At 34.2% G+C, this 17,938-nt stretch overlaps 1 protein-coding gene across 2 annotated transcripts; it reads right to left on the bottom strand.

The window, feature by feature from the left end:
* Window positions 1-1,889: 1,889 nt before the first annotated feature.
* LOC110676661 lies at window positions 1,890-17,522 on the bottom strand. Of its 2 annotated transcripts, none has more exons than XM_021845413.1 (4): window positions 17,040-17,522; window positions 2,330-2,561; window positions 2,128-2,249; window positions 1,890-2,058 (listed from the first exon to the last, which is right to left on the bottom strand). In XM_021845413.1, the coding sequence occupies exons 1-3, from the start codon at window positions 17,199-17,201 to the stop codon at window positions 2,149-2,151; spliced, it is 495 nt and encodes a 164-aa protein (XP_021701105.1). In that variant the 5' UTR covers window positions 17,202-17,522; the 3' UTR covers window positions 1,890-2,058; window positions 2,128-2,148. The 2 variants fall into 2 exon arrangements, with proteins under 2 accessions (XP_021701105.1, XP_021701104.1); XM_021845412.1 differs by having other exon boundaries at window positions 2,161-2,249.
* Between the last annotated feature and the right edge of the window lie 416 nt (window positions 17,523-17,938).

Raw genomic sequence — 17,938 nt, 5'->3', positions numbered from 1 at the left:
AAACAAAATGTACGTAATACTGTAATAAATAGTTCATTGCACCGTTTGAGTGCAAATTTGGATGCGTAAACATCGCATTTTCAATTTAATTGGAATAAATAAATCATAAAAGTGTTCACGACTTCTATCGCGTTTTTCTTAGGTGCGCTGTTTTGCTAGTGGGACTGGTATGCATTTATGGGCAGTTCAGTTGATTATAGCAGGATCTCAATATAGATCGTAGTTTTGCAGGCCACCATTTTTTCATATAATAAGTTTTCTGAAAGCTTTTTTTGTCAGAGTTTTACGAAGTTAACATAACTTTCAACATAAATGATATTTTTCCATTTATTATTTGTATAAAATCCGTTTATTATTTGTATAAAATTCGTTCAATTAATTGATGAATTGCACAGAAAAGTTTCAAAAAACACATTTTGTGCAAATTTAAAATGTATGAAAAAAAATATTGCATAAAATTCGGTACAAAATATTCATTATGCTTGGAGAGTAAGCATCATGAATGTTGCTAATTTCTTTTCGTTACACTCCTGTGTGTATTACGCTATTATATTCAGTTTTCAATTTTGAAGTAACTCGAAAAATAAATCACTTGAAAAAGCCTGGCCTTCATATTCGCTGTTAGAGGCACAAGACTTAATTTAGTAACGGTATTTTAATTCTACCGAATATTTTTTACATGTGTGATCAGTATTACCTCAGATCAGCAAGTTAAGCACTCAAATGTGACATTGTATTTTAAACATGTTCGAAACTTTTTGAATACAATGCTAGCTTTAGGTGCCAGTATTTGCTTTAAAAATATAAAACTCACAACATTCGCATTCCCAAATGCAAGTTTGAAGAAATAACGAAAAAATATCAACGTTACCCCGTAATATGGTACCGTAATTTCGGGTGAAATTGATCATTTTTCACGGTTCTTCTAGTCTGTTTTCTATAATGTTAAAAATGCCAAACAACTAAATGCAGGAAAACAAGTACGAAGGTGAGCCTCGTCGACTTATGTAACGAAAATTTCTAACAAATGTAATTTTAGTGTTAACAAATACCTCTAAAATAAAAAATCAGAGGAACTCATTTCGGGGTGAAATTGATCACTTGTCAATACCATTATTGTTAGTTTTCAAAACAACTCTATATGATAAACTTGAGCTCCCTAAATCCGAATATGCTTGTAAAATTCTTAACAATGCAATATTTATATAAATAACGAATAGTTAAATTTCAAGAATAACGCGGAAAACGCCTAAATGTATGCAATTTCCTAAGAAATTCAATGATATCTAACAGAAATTCAATTATTTCAACGATATGAGCAAATTGGTACGAGTTTTGGTGATGAAATCTAGTTTGGGGATATATCTCAAGCATCCTCACAAACTTTCAGTTTTATACCATGTTCAAATCCTTGCTTATCAATAGAAATTCATAGGTGTTTGTCAATACTGCACCGTGCATGATTTTGAAATTTTACTTTATTTTCATAGTAATAAACATTCTTTAACGCAAAAAACTTCACAACACACAATTCGACAATAGTTACGACAAGCAACGTTCATTTACTGCAACTTACATTGATATTTGTGCTCCATTACGAATAAATAAAATCGTGTGATACGATGATCAATTTCACCCTACTGATCAATTACACCCGATTTTACGGTATCTTAAAAATGGCAATAGTTTTGTTGAGTAACGCAATAAATTCAAACTATTCTCTGGGATGACGATAGTGTATAATTTTATTATACAAGAATTGCAAACTTAAAGTCTAAGGTTTCAGTTCTTTCCACTGCTGTTTTGAATCGCGGATTCTGACTGTTTCTTCTGGTGATGCCCTCGATAGATTGAAGCTGCAATTGATTGTTTTCATATTTTGTGTTTCAATTTAATACATCTTACTAACTAGTTTTATTTTATCTAACGCATCTGCATTTATCTCAGCTTTTGTTCGCTCTGCCCTCCCGTTCAGAAACAGCTAACAGCGTTGAAGTAACACTTCCAGTATCGGCCCTTTTTCGTTTTATCTTCAGTACCCCTCGTTTGAATGTCCATCTAAAATGGTTGAAAGGAAGTGCAATTAGTAACGTACCGAGAGAGCACCATTTACCGGCTTGTCCACACCAATAGAAAATTCGTTTTCTTTTAGTTTTTTACCATTTCGTCCAGGAGCTCCATACGGCCCTCGAACTCGTCAAGCTCATCGGGTATCACGTTGGCTTCCTCCGAGTCCTCGGCCTCTGCCTCTGGAATCAATCAAACTTTGGCTCAAGAGGATGCCGCACCATCGTTTTTAATGACATAAACATTAGCATGCTCAATTTACCGGCATAATACGACTTCATCAGTTGCTCCGTCTTGCTGGGTTGCGGTTGCAGTTGAGGGTGATGTTGCTTGACCATTCCGTTCGTGACCGGACGCCCACCATATTTAGCATCTCGGTATACCTTATTGATGGGCCGTCCAGAACCATCCTCGCCTTCGCCCCTCTCCAAAGCGTGATGCAGCGCCACCATCAATCGATCCAGAAGCATCGCTGCTCGCTTCGGAACTACCATCTGCAAGAAGAAAATGATAGTTTAATCCTTTCAATCTCCTAGAATTATTCAGCTGCTAGTGCGCGAGCGAAGTTGGGAGGTTGATAACATAAAAGTCATTTGCATAATGCAAAATGTGTAATCAGCCATGTGGTGTATGCTAACGCAGTTTCATATAATTAGTCAAGGAAACGTCATCTATAGAGGATTTAAAATGTCAAAATGTTGCATGATACGATAGAGCATTATGGCAATTTTTTACTTTTCTTAAAAAATGAAAACATACGCAAAACATTATACTGTTCATGGTGAGCGAGGTCTTTCCACATTTGTTGTACAAAATACAAAAACACGACAATCGACACGACTTCTGAAGTATTGATCCATAATTGAAGAATATGTTTTTCCGCACAAACAGTGTCTTGTTTCTATAATACAGCATTTTTAGAAAGTTCTCAATAATTCTGGTTGAACTTTCTCGGAAATTCCTCCAGGATATTGACGATAATATTTTTTAAATTTTCACCTCTACAAAAATTGCAACAACTTTAACGAGCAATTTATTCAATTCGCTTTATTGACGATGGGAAATACCTCCAAAAAATTATTAAGAAAAAATCAATGAAATCCACCCAAAATTTCATTAAGAATCCTATCAAATTATCATCTAGGAATTCCACCAACTACCCATAAAAGCTTTTTACCGGAATTTTCATTGAAAATTACTCTCGCCAAGGGCCATTCAAATAACGAAAAAATAAAATAATAGTATCTGTATTACTTTGCATTAATTTCCATTTTCCAAGAGAAATCCCTCTACTAACTTCATCAAATGATCGCCACAAATTCAGTCGAAACATCTTAAAAAATCTATCACTTCTTGCTCCAATAATTAGGTTTTGAATATTTAAAAACGATCTATTCAAAATTCACTACAAGTTTTCGCAATCATCATTCATAATAATCCGCCGTCGTAGAGTGCATTATAAATCAAACTTTTATCTGAACTATTTGAAAAGGTTTACTTATTATTAGTATTATTGTTATTATTATTTACCTTGCTTAAGTTATTTTAGGATCAACTGAAAGGACATATTTCTTCTTTGATTGCGTTGACAATTTAAAAGAATTCTTCCAGACACGGCTCCAGGATTTTTCCAAGTACTCCGTACTCCCACCAAAAAAGTGTACTTGGATCAAATCTTGGTATCGCTATGACTGCACTTCCAAACTGAAATTCCAGCACTAAGTCGCAGGTACGAAGTTTAGTATAGAAATTATGTTTTAGTATTGCCAAGTCTTCTTATTACTTAAGAAATTTTGCATTTGATTTTCAATAAAATTATATTGCTGTGTGCGTTTGAAATGTAAATATCAAATGCGGGAACACCAAATGCGGTAAGATTTTTCACTAGTAAGGCGAAGTCAAAGATAGCTTCTCTTTGCTAGGTTGGCGGTGATATGGATCACGGTTGCTAAGTGTCCTTTGATTATGTTGTGTTACCGCATTTGGAACGCATTTGAACAATATTTGCACGTCAAACGCAAACTAGCAATATCATTAACTGTGACGTCATGTTTTTCAATTCATACGCAGGAGAAATTTGAAACATACCAAGTCCTTTCATATGAGCTGAGAACACGTAAAACCAATTGAACTTCCATCACCCTTTGCTTAAAGTGTACCAATAGCCTCAAATATTAACCCGGAATATGAATAAAATTACATAGTTTTTATCCTAATTAATTTTTACCCAAAGCGGGGTTTGTAACAATGTATGTTACAATGTTGATATGCTGTAGTGCAAAATTTAATTATTTTAACAACTAGAGTTCCAAATTCGACTTCCCGGGAAACGGGAAATAAAATTGTCATTTCCCGGGAATTCTTAAAAACGTAAAGATCAAGCTAATTTGAAGTAGTTTTTTTGAAATAACACTGCAGAACACGTTTTTGTCTCAAGCACCAAAATACCGCTATTCACTGTTGATTTCATTGCGCACGGTGCACCAATTACCGTTATTATCAAATAAAATATACCATCTAAACGGCAGTCGGCAGTCGGCAGTTGGTTCCTGACCTTGTTCTGCACCTCTGGGCCGAATTTGAAAAAAATCCTTAGTCAGAATTTTGAGTTACGCCCTTTTGAAGTTTATATGATAGAAATCACATGGTGTATACCACTTTAATTTGTTTAAACAAACAGATTAGAATCAAATTTTGTAGTTTTATTTTTTTATCTGGTTTTAGATATTGTAAAATCCTTTTTTCTAAGATTTATCTAGACATTTGATAAGGGCCAATGCTATGTTTAGTTATTACTAATCAGCTAATACACGAAAAATGATATCTACCAATCAAACGCCTGATAGTGATTTTAGAAAATTGTTCTAAGCATTCAAATGTGTATGAATAACTCTTGGACAGGATATTAAGATACGCTCTTTTGAAGTATATGGAAAGAATATTGCATGGTGATTTCCGTTCAATCTATAATCAACGGTTAGGTTCCAATTTCATTCAATTTAGCAAGTTGGGGGTCATGCACAAATTACGTCACGCTCCAAGGGGGTCGAGCCAAGCGTGACAAGCCTTACAAAATTTTCGGAGGATTCATACAAAAAGTGTGACAAAGGGAGGGGAGGGGGTCGAAAAAGTTGAAATTTAGCGTGACATAATTTGTGTACCATCCCTTGCATATAATTTACACGTACACATATTGTCAATACTGACATTAGAAAAGAACCAAAGTATAATTGAAATATATAACAAATCAATATAGCTGAACAATGACTGTATCAAAGTTGATCGTAACACTCAAACATCACATATCTGTATCTTTATTATATATCTAGTTCATTCTATTAAAGGCTTTTCTATTTTAGTATGTGCTATTCTTTTCAATTCTACTCTACATAAATTTATTTTAGTCTGATCCACCACCATTTTTTTTTAAATGGACTTTGTAGCAATCAAAAACTACACGCAAAAGATTTGAACAGTGCACTTTAGACGTTTGTACGGCTTTATAGCGCTCCCAGGTCTGTGAAAAATCGGTATGCACAGACTCCTAATCCACGCTTCTCATATGCTCCAAGAAAATGAAGATTTGAATCTTCCCATCTCGCGAATAGGGAATCGTGGCTTCGAACCCCACCGGAGCACGTAGATTCTTTTCGCAGTTTCAATTTCAATTTGTACCGTAATTCGGGGTGTAGTTGATCAGTGGGGAGAAGTTGATCATTTCCGTACCCATATGTATGAACTGCCAGGAGAGCTATTATCCGTTTTCAATTATCACAAGTTATGTCATATCGTATTACCTGATAGTTGCTCTTGATGTTTCTAAATTCGGTTCGTCGTTCAAGATTGTTGAACCATGGAAAAAACAGATTTTTAAGGAAATGTTCGATGAACAGTTGAAGGGTTCTACCCCAAACATTCGACTATTGCCAACGCTATATAAAGACACCATTTAAATAAACTGTTTCGTACATTCCATATATGTTCTGTGATCCCAGTTTTATATTTGCATTGAGGATAAAAAATCATTTTCAGAGATAAAAATGTTCTTTTTGTGAGCGAGTTGCAAATTTCAAAGAAAATTGCATACCTCTAGGCGTTTTATTTGATGTATTCTGGATTTCACAACATTTAATTCTAAAATTGACCGATTTATCAACAAGTTGTAAGATTTTTGAGACTTGATTCGGGATAAGTGATCCCAAATTTAGTAAATAGCATATCTCTTTATTTTAGGAAACGTGTCACAGTAATTGATCAACTTCACCCCGGAATCAAAAATTCCATTTTTTGATTTATAAAAAATGTTTTTGTTATTATGATAACAATTCGTAAAAAAATCGTTTGTATAATTCGATAAACATCCAACCAGTACAGGTTTTAAAAATATTTGGATGAGAATACATGCATCCTACTAGGAATTATAGAACAGCACCGCTCAAAAGTGATCAACTTCGCCCCATTTTACGGTACATTTGACAAATGTTTCGTCGTGTAAATTTTATGCAATTTGCTAAATTGAATGAAATAAGAACAACCGCAAAGGTGTAATGACTACGTATGCACCTAACCGTTGATTATAGATGGAACGAAATTCATCATATTCTATCCATATACTTCAAAAGGGCGTATCTTAATATCCTGTCCAAGAGTTATTCATACACATTTGAATGCTTTGAACAATTTCCTAAAATCACTATCAGACGTTAGATTGGTAGATATCATTTTTCATGTATTAGCTGATTAGTAATAATTAAACATAGCATTGGCCCTTTTCAAATGTCGGTTTAAATAATTTTTAGAAAAAAAGTATTTTACAACATCTAAAACCAGATAAAAATAAAACTATATATAAACCAAATATTATTATAATCTGATCGTTTAAACAAATTAGAGTGGTATACACCATGTGATTTCTATCATATAAACTTCAAAAGGGCGTATTTCAAAATTCTGACTAAGGATGTTTTTCAAATTCGGCCCAGAGGTGCAGAACAATGTCAGGAATCAAGTGCCGACTGACATTTGGATGGTATATTTTATTTGATAATAACGGTAATTGGAGCACCGTGATTGCCGTTTTAAAAAATATCATAGCACGTCTAGTTTTTGAGATAGTGGCTGTTGAAAATGCAAAAAACTATTATTTTAGCCAACTTGCATGCAAGTTTTCCAGCTTGTAAGGCAATTTATATGCTTAATTTGCCACAGAATTCAAACTTTAGGTGTATAACAATACTTATCAACAAAGTTCATAATTCTTTCAATGTGGAAAATTTCTTTTTTGATGGTTTAAAAAAGTATTGCATTTTCCCATATAAGAGAAACGAAGAATTTTGTATAGAGATAGCAAGCATGTAGAAAAAATCGATTTAAACTAAATTTAATCAAGTCATTTCAACCAAATTATATCTAAAATGGAAGTTTAAGTCCTATTTTACATGCGTGGTGAAGTAGATCACAAAAAAGGTTGATAAATTATACATTAAATTTAATATAAACATCAATAAAACTAGAGTTTTGTACAACTTTGGCGACCTGTAGCTAAAAATTGTGACGTGCTAGAACATTTCTGAGAATGGCATCAGATTCAGCAACCCCAAATCTACTAGAGACACGTAATTTGATCCTTGAGACACGCAAAAATGTCATTTTTGTTACGCTGTGTAAATCATATTTTATGTATATTATATTTTAGCCCATTGTACGGTTATTTCATTTTTTATGAGTAATTTATTTATGTTTCTAAAAAATGTTGGCAGTCTTTATATCAAAAAAGTTAATAAAATTAAGCAAAATTCTATGTGGAGGTCATTCTAACCAAATTGCATGAAGTTCAATTGATATTTCTCATTATTTAATTAGTAGTATACGAAACAAGTTTCAGAATGATGATTTTTACAGTACGAGTCGTATAAATATCCAACGTGGCTTGCCGAGTTAGATAGTTACGACGAGTGCTGTATTTTTTTTGCCTACAAAATGTCAGTGAATTACATCCCGATTTGTTCCATTTTTTGGTTAATTACCACCATAATTTTAACTCACAAACACGTCGCATCTCTTGTAGAACTCAACAGTGAAAGAATGAAGTCGATCCGTTAACCTGTTCTCGAGGCATTTCATGACATACAATTCCATTATTCCATTTTAATTCATGTGGATAAACTTTCTTGAAAAACATATTGTTAGAAAGATATTCATTTTTCAATAAGTATTTGATTACGAACAACAACCAATAAAAATCAACACATCTAGTGAAGACATTCTTTGCAACAATATGAAAAATAAATTGTGCGATGGTTTTCATTTTAATATAGATGGTCAATTCTGTATTAAAATAGAGCTTCTTGGGAACTACGATAATCCCGGGAAACAGAAAACCATTTGCCGGGAAACGGGAGTCCCGGGAAATCTTATTTCCCGGGAAATCTCATTTCCCGGGAAATGTTCCCGGGATTGGAAGCTCTATTAACAACATCCTGCATCTAAACAATCGGAGTTACAAGAAAAGATCGTAACTAAATAAATCATCAAGTTATAATTTTGATAGCTTCAGCTAGTCGGGTAGCGATAAACAGCTTTTCAGTAAGACCAAGCTGAGGGTCGTGGGTTCCACCGGTCAAGGATCGTTTGTAAAGGAAATTTTCTCGACTTTCCAGGGCATAGAGTATCTTCGTATCTGATACATGATATCCACGTGCAAAAGTTGTCAATTAGCAAAGAAAGCTCTCAGATAATATCTGTGGAAGTGCTCATAACAACACTAAGCAACAGGCCCTGTCCCAGTTGAGACTTAACGCTAGAAAGAAGAAGAATTCATAAATTTTTAATTTGCATTTTTTCATTCAATATTATGTCAAGTGCATAAATAGCTGATGCAATTCCTCTAAATAGATTTTTTCTCTTTTTCCCGAAAGCGAAATGTTAAGTAAAATATGTAAATTTCTTGCAGTTTTTCAAAATGAAAATATAAGAAGAATAATTTGCAGAATTCATGAAGCAGCTTCTGTTTAAACTATTTGTTTTACTGTTTTACTGAAAAAAGGTTTTCATGAAATTGTAATATAATCGCGTCGTATTGTAAAGGAATACTTAATGGAATATTCAAAGGAATCTACAGACATATTTTATTTGTTTTAGATAAACCTAAGTAGTTATTCAGCTTTAAAGTGAGTCTCCCATGATAGATTTGTGGCAATGTCCTTCAAAACATAAACAATCTTAGAAACTTTTGAAAAATTCTAAAAAATGCTTCAAAAATTTGCGTTTGATTTTGCCAATAACTCTTTAATTATATGTAAATAGTAATTTAACTGTTCATTTCACTTAACAATGAAAATTAGCTTTTTCTCGGATTCCTATTAAAACAATTTCTGTGACGATGAATGCGCTAGAATTGCTTTCAGAATTAGCTGAAAAATCGTTGACTACACCATCAAGAAATTCTCCACCGGGCATTGTTCACGGATTTGTATCAACAATTCTGAATTTGATTTTTGTTTATGTTGCTCTCTGAATTCTTTTAGAGGTTATTCTTGAGTGTTTTCCGAGAAATAGTTTCAAACCACAGAGATTTCTCAAGAATTTCAAATGTTTCGATGAAAATTCATACACAATCAATCTAAAACATCTTAAATGTTTCCCAAATGAAAACATGTTTGGCCATCTGACCCATCATATCATAATCACAACAATAATTCTTGCGGAAATCCCTGATAGAATTATCCAAAAATCCTTTTTTCCTTTTGAATTTCCAGATCAAATTGTTAGACGTTTTCTTGAATGAATTGCGTCTTATATTTCCAAAAGGCTAAAAGAGTTTTCAATGAAAATTCAGGAAGAATCGAATCAGGATCGATGGTGCTATCCCAAGAAAATCCCTTCAGTTCATAGAAAAAATCCTTTAACTGAATCCTAAAGGAAAACTTTCAAAGCATTACAGGAGATATGTTTGGAAGGATTGTTGGTAGTTTTCTTTGAGTTTTTCTTTTAATATTTCTGGAGCAATCAATAAGTCTATTGATCTGGAATCTATCTCTGTAGGAATGTATAAACCAGTTGTTTAAGATAATTTTAGAGGAACGCAATGAAATAATGACAAACGGAAAATAGGTCTGAAAAAGATCTATCTAGAATAAGAAAAATCATACTAAAAGCCTATACGATGCCTTCAAAAAAGTTCTGACGGAAAAAAGCTTAAACAATTCTTGATAGAATAAAATTAGAAAAATATTTCAGAAATCACTGAATAATTCGAATAATCGATGCTTAGAATTGTTAGGGAAAAAACTAAAGATTTTTGGAGATATTCGTGCATCAAAATCTGGAAGGATTTTAGTACAATCCGTGAAATAACCTCATGTAACCCGTGGAGAAACTGCGGGAAGAATTCATGCAAAAGTATAGTGTGAATGTCTAGGGTATTCGGGAAAACTCGTGAAGTGCTTAGGTTTTTTAAAAAGTTTGAAAAAGACTTTCCCGAAAAATCTACAAGTATTACTAAAACCTTTGGAATCTTTAAAAAAAATCTCGTGGGAATCCCAGAATGCAAAAGATACGATTCTTGGAACGACTCTTCGAACGAAATTTTTTTACGGATCCAAGAATTCAATCCAATTTTTCACATTTTTTTTTTATATTATAAGTATAGGTCTAAGTCCACAAAATCAAAGGAAATTTGAAATATTTAAACGGGTTTTTATTGGTTGTTATTATAAAAAAAATAAACCTTCAAAATTTAATAAAAGTAGGTTTTTTTAGTTATTTGTAACCTCTGGGCGGAGTTTTGAACGAGAAGATCGTTGAAATTTTTAGTTACGCCCTTTTTGAAGTGTAACTATTAAAATTCTTCTTCTTGGCATTGACGTCCCCAACTGGGATAAAGCTTGCTACTCAGCTTAGTGTTCTTATGAGCACTTCCACAGTTATTAACTGAGAGCTATTTTTTTGCTCAAGTTGCCATTTTCGCATTCGTATATCATATGGCAGGTACGATTATACTTTATGCCCAGAGAAGTCAAGGAAATTTCCATTGCGAAAAGATCCTGGACTGCAGTGAAGCGTATAATACATTTTTGATGCTATTGTCGCATTGCTGTTACATTCACATGCAAGAGGTTTCGAAACATTCATTTGTGACATTCAGGTTGCTACTGATACATTCTTACTGCAGCCATGAATGTATTATCTGACATGGATAAGAGTAGCGTGCCGTTCTTTTCAGCATCCCATGAACGTTATGCTGTCGTGGATGACGGGAATGCGAAATGAATGTAAAAAAACAATCACGACGCAGCTGCGATCGTAGCGACAACTTTTCATACGTTTGCTTCTGATTCAAATCGCCACTTCATCACAGCTCTGAACTGTCAAATGCCGCCTTTATGACGTTATCTTGCAGTATTTTGTACAGCATGCGTTTTCACTGCTGCACAATGGACCGATGCACGAGTACACTATTTGACGTTTTTCGTGACCATGGCAACGAGTGAATTCGGCACCGCTCAAACGTCAAATAAGTGAACTCGTGCATTGGTCCATGGTTCTTTGCACGAGTTCACTAATTTGACATTTGAGCGGTGCCGTATTCACTAGCTACCATGGTAACGTAAATAACATGGCACCGCTCAAACGTCAACGACTGAACTCGTGCATTGGTCCATTGGAGGAGAGGGCGTTCATTGGAAGCAACAAAAAAGTGGCACAAACGGAGCAACAGGGTTTTTTTAGGTTTGCTTCTACCCGCTTTATTCGTAGGTTTCTGCTTCGAGCCGTTCTCGCACAAGGTGCTGTCCATAAACAACGTGGTCATCCATTGGGGGAGAAGGGCGGGAGTAGTTTGTTTGACCAGAGATCACGATCGACACATTTTTTTTTGTATAGACGAAAAACCGACCGACGCACAGTGCATTGAATGTTTGGAGATGCGGGACAAAAATCAAAACTGGAAGATCTAGCCATTTGAGCACCATGGTATATAAGGGAAAGTTGTTTCTGGTCAAAAGAGCTAAAATTTGCATAAATGACATACAATATACGCATAATTGCAAAACTGTCTCAAACGCCAATTTCATTATTTTCCAAGAAAAATTTGTAATTTGTACTTTTATTGCTCATAATGATGTAATAAGTTATTCGCAAATATGTCTCTTCTCACTCGTAGCTGCAAAAGTGACTTATACGTCTCCAAATAAAAAAAAAAACGATTTTTCTTAGATTTTTCAATTTTTTATATAAAAATTGAATAAAATCTTGGAAACCACATATAAGATATATTATTTTAAGCATAAACTTTCTCTGGTTTAATGTCTGATTGTGCCGAGACCACATAGCGTTGCAAGATTTTCGGATTTTTTATCACAAACAACTCATTTTCATACTTGTGCTGGTTAAGGAGTATACCTAAAAATAGTCAAAAATCTCGAAGAGTTGCAGGGAGTTGCAGCTGTATCTTTAAGACCTCTTTGAGGACATTCTAAGAAACATGTATGTGCATGATTTGTGGTGGAACTCGGTGGAACTTTTTTTGAATCGATAATCAAAGTTACATGCTTGGTTACATGTCAGTATTTCATAGGTTTGATTTCATAGCCAACTCAACGTGCCGATTTCTCATATTCAAAGTGAAAATTGGTGTTCTTATCACATCAAATATACTTTATCAACCTTCAGCCATGTTCTATTTTAGATTTTGATAGAATAAATAGGTTTCAACACTCTCCATGCTGGTTGAAAAGATTGCTGAAAACATGCGACAAAATCAAGTTTTTCTGCTACTGCGACAACTGTCACTTTCGACGCTTGTTGTGGTAGTTTTAGTGCTTTCTATAGCTTATAAATACATGTTTCAATAACGGATGCCATCTATAAACACTTGTGGATACTTATTATCGCCGGATAAAATAACTTGAAATTCGATTCTTGGCTATGGAGCAACGCACTGTGCGACGAAGGAAGAGAAGCCTAAAAATAGAAAAATAACCCGTGAGTTATGGACAACCCTCAAGCTGGTGCGGCTGGTTGATACAAGAATGAAAAGAAAAACATATTTCAATCGGTGCCTATTGTGACTGGCACATTATGATAATACAGATTAACGTCTACTATAGTAATTCATTACAACCATGATACATTTATTGCTGACCAAAAAAAAGTCACAGTCGCGCATGACTTTTATTTTCAGTATCACATGAATGTGTTTGTTGCATGAGAGTCATGCTAGTCTATGTGTGATTGTCACGCTCACTACAGTTTTTGATGGTACATTTTGGTTCACTGTCCTGGACCGACCGGGAATCGAACCCAAGATACCTTCAGCTTGGCTTTGCTTAGTAGCCGCGGACTCTAACCACTCGGCTAAGGAAGGCCCTATTAAGATTACTAATTTTAAATAGATTAATTAGGAATTTTAATTTCGGTAAGCATGTTCAAATGTTTTCAATGACTCATTGCACTTATATGCCATCAAAATCTTTCACAATCGACTGAGGCTCAAGCGAAATATGACATTACGGTACCAATTTCGTAATGTACCCAAATTAGTTTTTATACAACATTATTCAGGATTGTGGGGTGAAGCAATGAACTCACGGTTCAGAATATTTAACATGCAATATCGAAGCGGGAGTTGACGTCAAAGAATACTTTCGGACTTGTGTTTTCGGTTATGAGTAGTAGGGTATGGAATAAAATGAAAACAACAATTTAGCATATACGTTATTATTTTGTATAATATTATTTTAAATCGTAGCACTTACAGAGATGTTTGCCTTTCTCACCTATGAAAAGTTTGTTTAGCGAAATATGATTTATTTTCGTTTGTCTTCACTAACTATAGCAGTGGGTGAGTCTTAACTTAACAGGCATTTGTTTGTTTTCCAGTACCAAAAACTGTCAGTTAAGTCTTTTTTTTAAGTAGATGAAAAAACCGAATTTAGTACTATACCATTTAATTCCACTAGAGTTTGTATCCTTTGACAGATACGCGTATTTCGACCTCAACTGTAAGGCCGTCTTCAGTGTCGTGTACGAGTCTAGTACACGACACTGAAGACGGCCTTACAGTTGAGGTCGAAATACGCGTATCTGTCAAAGGATACAAACTCTAGTGGAATTAAATGGTATAGTACTAAATTCGGTTTTTTCATCTACTTATAGGTATTCTACTAAACAGCTCGAAGATTTATTATCATCTTTTTTTTAATTATATCCCTCTGAATACTACCCGGAATATCATGAACCCGAAGACCATAATCTCGAGGGGTTATGGGGTAGAATCTTTTCAAGAGAGATTTGATTTGAGTGTTGATTTTTAGGGAAGATATGTGAAATTAAGACAAAATCCCCGTGTCGAAACGTTAGGTTAAGTTCCATAGTTTTGCCAATAGTGCATTACTCTGTAATTGAGGTTTAAGTTCTGGGGCAGTACTAAGTTAGCCAGAACAGCCGGGGGCAGCTAGTTGGGTTATAACAATATTTTATGACTTATAATAACAATACAAAATTCGCTCCGTAATGCCTTCTATCGCTTGAACCTATGAAAAATCAGTCAATTATGAAATACTTTGACGGCATAAACGTTCAATGTGCCTAATGTATGGCATGTACGTGTAGAATTCCTAATTATTCTATTCAAAATTATGTATTTTTGTATTATGTTGTATTATGTATTGTTTTTTCAAGCAACACTTTAAAATGTTGATCATTTTTATTCATTCATATATTTTCATATTAAAAACTATATTCATCGATCTTTTAGACCAAAGGTTTTGAGCCTGCTTGGCTTGTGGAGCACTTTTTGAAATGAAATTGTTGCGCGGAACACCTGTCCTTCATCATCACTTCGTTCGAAATTGATTTTATTCACACTGTAAATCCTACGCAAATCTTGAAATAAGACTTATGTTGTTTTATCTTTCATTAACTTCAAGTTAATTTTTGAATTGTAATCTAAAAGGAGTTGTTTCAATCAATTGAGCAAACTTGTTTATAGCAAAGTTAAACTCTGACAATAAAGCAAATAAATCTAAATAAGTTATATTTGTTTTTTCGTTAAATATTTCTAAATTCGTGGCTTGAAATTGCTTTAGTTGGGAACTCTTTGATGAATGTTCGAATCCTCTGAGCAGAATCTCAAATAGAGAAACTTTAAAGTAGATGGAGTACCGTGGATCCCCTGGATACGAGTAACTGAAACTGAAGAAGACTGCAAGTGGTAGTCGAAATACGCGTATCTGTCAAAGATAAGCATTTAGGAGCGGAATTAAAAGGTACACGGTACTCCATCTACTTTTTAGTTGGGAAGTTTACCGTCTTTTGTTGTTAGTTCTATTAACTGAGCGAGCTAGCGAAATATCTCTTAAGTCTTCATTAATATGTCTGAATGGATTAACCATAAGTTCAGTACTCTCGGAAATTGTCATAATATTGACAAAACTCGTGAATTACTCATAACGGGAAGATTAACAAATAAGATCATAAATCTGGAGAACGAAACAGTGGTCTTAACTAAATGGTCGACCAAATGTTCATCGTGATCGGTTGTTTTGTTCTTCGAATTTATAATCTTGAAAATCCTAGATATGGCTTGTTTGGTATAATTAAAAGAGTATTTTAAAGGAAAAAGTTGACATAGCTCAAGGCAATGGTACAAATTTTCAAAACTGTCGCGGAGCACCTGCCAAGGTTTTTCGGAGCATCAAGTTATTTATTTATAATATAATATTTATAACTATAATAATTATATCTATTTATCATTAACACTTATACATCTGTGGCCCTTTAACTTGCGTGACTTTGAATATTTACATAAAACATTTGTCGTATCTCAAAAACTTCCCAGAGATCACTGGCCATAAGCTTAAGTTTGAGCTTGATTGGCCGTCCATGGTTTTAGTATTACTAGATCCAGTATTCTCTTGCAGTTCATTTACTTATTTCTTGAGTAATTCGTATGTACAATCTCCATGAACCTTCAAAATTTCATTAAAGGTTTCACACCAAGTTCAACCGATACTCAAGTTATTATTTCGCTTAAAACTCTTGATTTGTTAAATCACTCATGCATTCCCCAGGTTTCTCAGTTTGTAAAAGAATAACAAAATGATGGCTCCAGAAAGAATTCTAGAGAAAATTTCTGAATTGAATTTTTCTTTTTTCAAGAAAATTATGAAAAAATACATACAGTAATACGAGCATACATGTCGAAATTTTACGAGAAATTCCCGAAGAACCTGTTAGCAATCTCTGAGAAAGTCTTATGTAGACTCTTATCTCATGACTCCTTTAAAATTTATTTTAATTTATTTATTAATTCCTGTTATGTCCCTTTTTGGTCTCTTTCTGGATCCTGTTTGGTTTCTCTTTAGACTCTTTTTTCAGAAATGATATCTCTAAAGATTGTACGTTTAATTCCTTCAGTCGTCATCAGCCCTGTATCAGTTGCGTTTAGACTGAAGAGTGGCTTTTGATTTTATGAAAAAATAGTGACGTATCTTGATCATACATAGTACAAATATTATGATTTTTCAAATAGTCAGCTAGTTTCAAACAAGTTGTTGAAACATATTTTCCAAAACTATTATTTACAAAAATAATATAGCTAGATCCCAGAAGTGACCATAAATGTGTTTGGAGTAGAGAAATACGATCCTTTTATTCTAAGATTTTTTGTGTAAATATGATCTATAACTTTATAATTTGATAAGTCGATGGTCCCTTGAATCGAGTTAAGAAGAGTTGACTGTAATCCTTAACGGCAGTTTATTATTAACATGTACTTGCAGAAATATATAGATTTTTCCTTGATACTAGCTGCATTCTCTCCAATAGTATGAAATCGTTTCATCTAATTTTGCAACACTCCTGGATGTCTAATATCAGTGTCACACTCACAAAATATCAGTAATGAGTTTTAATTCTATCTATATTAAAATTAAATCCAATAATCATCAGCAATCCTTGGTAATCCTTACCGGATAATCATCATATTGTACTTCCAAATATTTGGGTGTCTCCACTGCTTTGCTATTAACTGAGTTTGTGTTCGCCTTGCCATTGATCGCTTTCCCGAACACGACATTAGAATCCAACAGCATCATTATCCATAGAGTTGTTTGAAATACCGCGCGCTGCATGATTAATCCAACCAGAGATACAGTCGTACACCAAATTGATCATAAACCGGGTCCGATTGTGGAGATTTAGCGCGCCAGTTTCACTCGATTTGTTCACCACTAGCTCACTCACTGGGCAATGGCTGATGCAGCGATTAGCAGTTTAAATTATGCACTATTCCATTCATCACTATTTCACAACTATCGGCCATAGATAGATCACTACCACCTGATTAACTATCCTTCGGGTTCAAATGTCCAACCGTAAATGCCTTTGCTCCCTTGCAAAAGGTGTTTGTCACCCAATCGGTCAATCTCGGAACACTCGTGCCAGTGCGTCGATGAAAGCAGTCTAAACTGTCTCGCAGGGCTTCCATGCTCTTTTATAGAGTGCGCTGGAAAAACCGTTGCCCGATGCAAGGAAAACTGGATAACCTATGGGTGGAAAGCAGTAACGGAAACAGCACGAGGAACAACGATGTTCTTTGCCATGCTTTAACTCGTGATAGTGGAGGCGGTTTGAAAAACACATCAAACGCTTTTCGTTATGTTAACTCTGCTGACAGATCTACTAATTTTGATTTTTTTTTATTATAATTACTCAATGAAGGAGCAAAACGTAGCCATCTCAGTAAAAATTTAATAACATTTCACAGAATGTCATACTTTGTTTGTTCGAATGATCTAACGTCCTATTGAAATATCGAGGATAAAGTGGGAAATGAAGTTGAAAGTAAGAGTGATCGGAAATTAGAAAA

The sequence above is a fragment of the Aedes aegypti genome, chromosome 2 (assembly GCF_002204515.2).
Source record: "Aedes aegypti strain LVP_AGWG chromosome 2, AaegL5.0 Primary Assembly, whole genome shotgun sequence".
Taxonomy (NCBI): Eukaryota; Metazoa; Arthropoda; class Insecta; order Diptera; family Culicidae; genus Aedes; species Aedes aegypti.
The sequence above is the reverse complement of the archived record's forward strand: the minus strand, read 5'-3'. Positions and strand labels throughout refer to the sequence as shown.

Coding starts and splice junctions, on each gene's coding strand:
- LOC110676661 (XM_021845412.1), bottom strand. CDS start 17,201: ATGCAGCGCGCGGTATTTCAAACAACTCTATGGATAATGATGCTGTTG. Junction 2,562..17,039: donor TACAATATGATGATTATCCG/GTAAGGATTACC, acceptor TTCTTCTTGCAG/ATGGTAGTTCCGAAGCGAGC. Junction 2,059..2,160: donor TGGAGCTCCTGGACGAAATG/GTAAAAAACTAA, acceptor CAACCATTTTAG/ATGGACATTCAAACGAGGGG.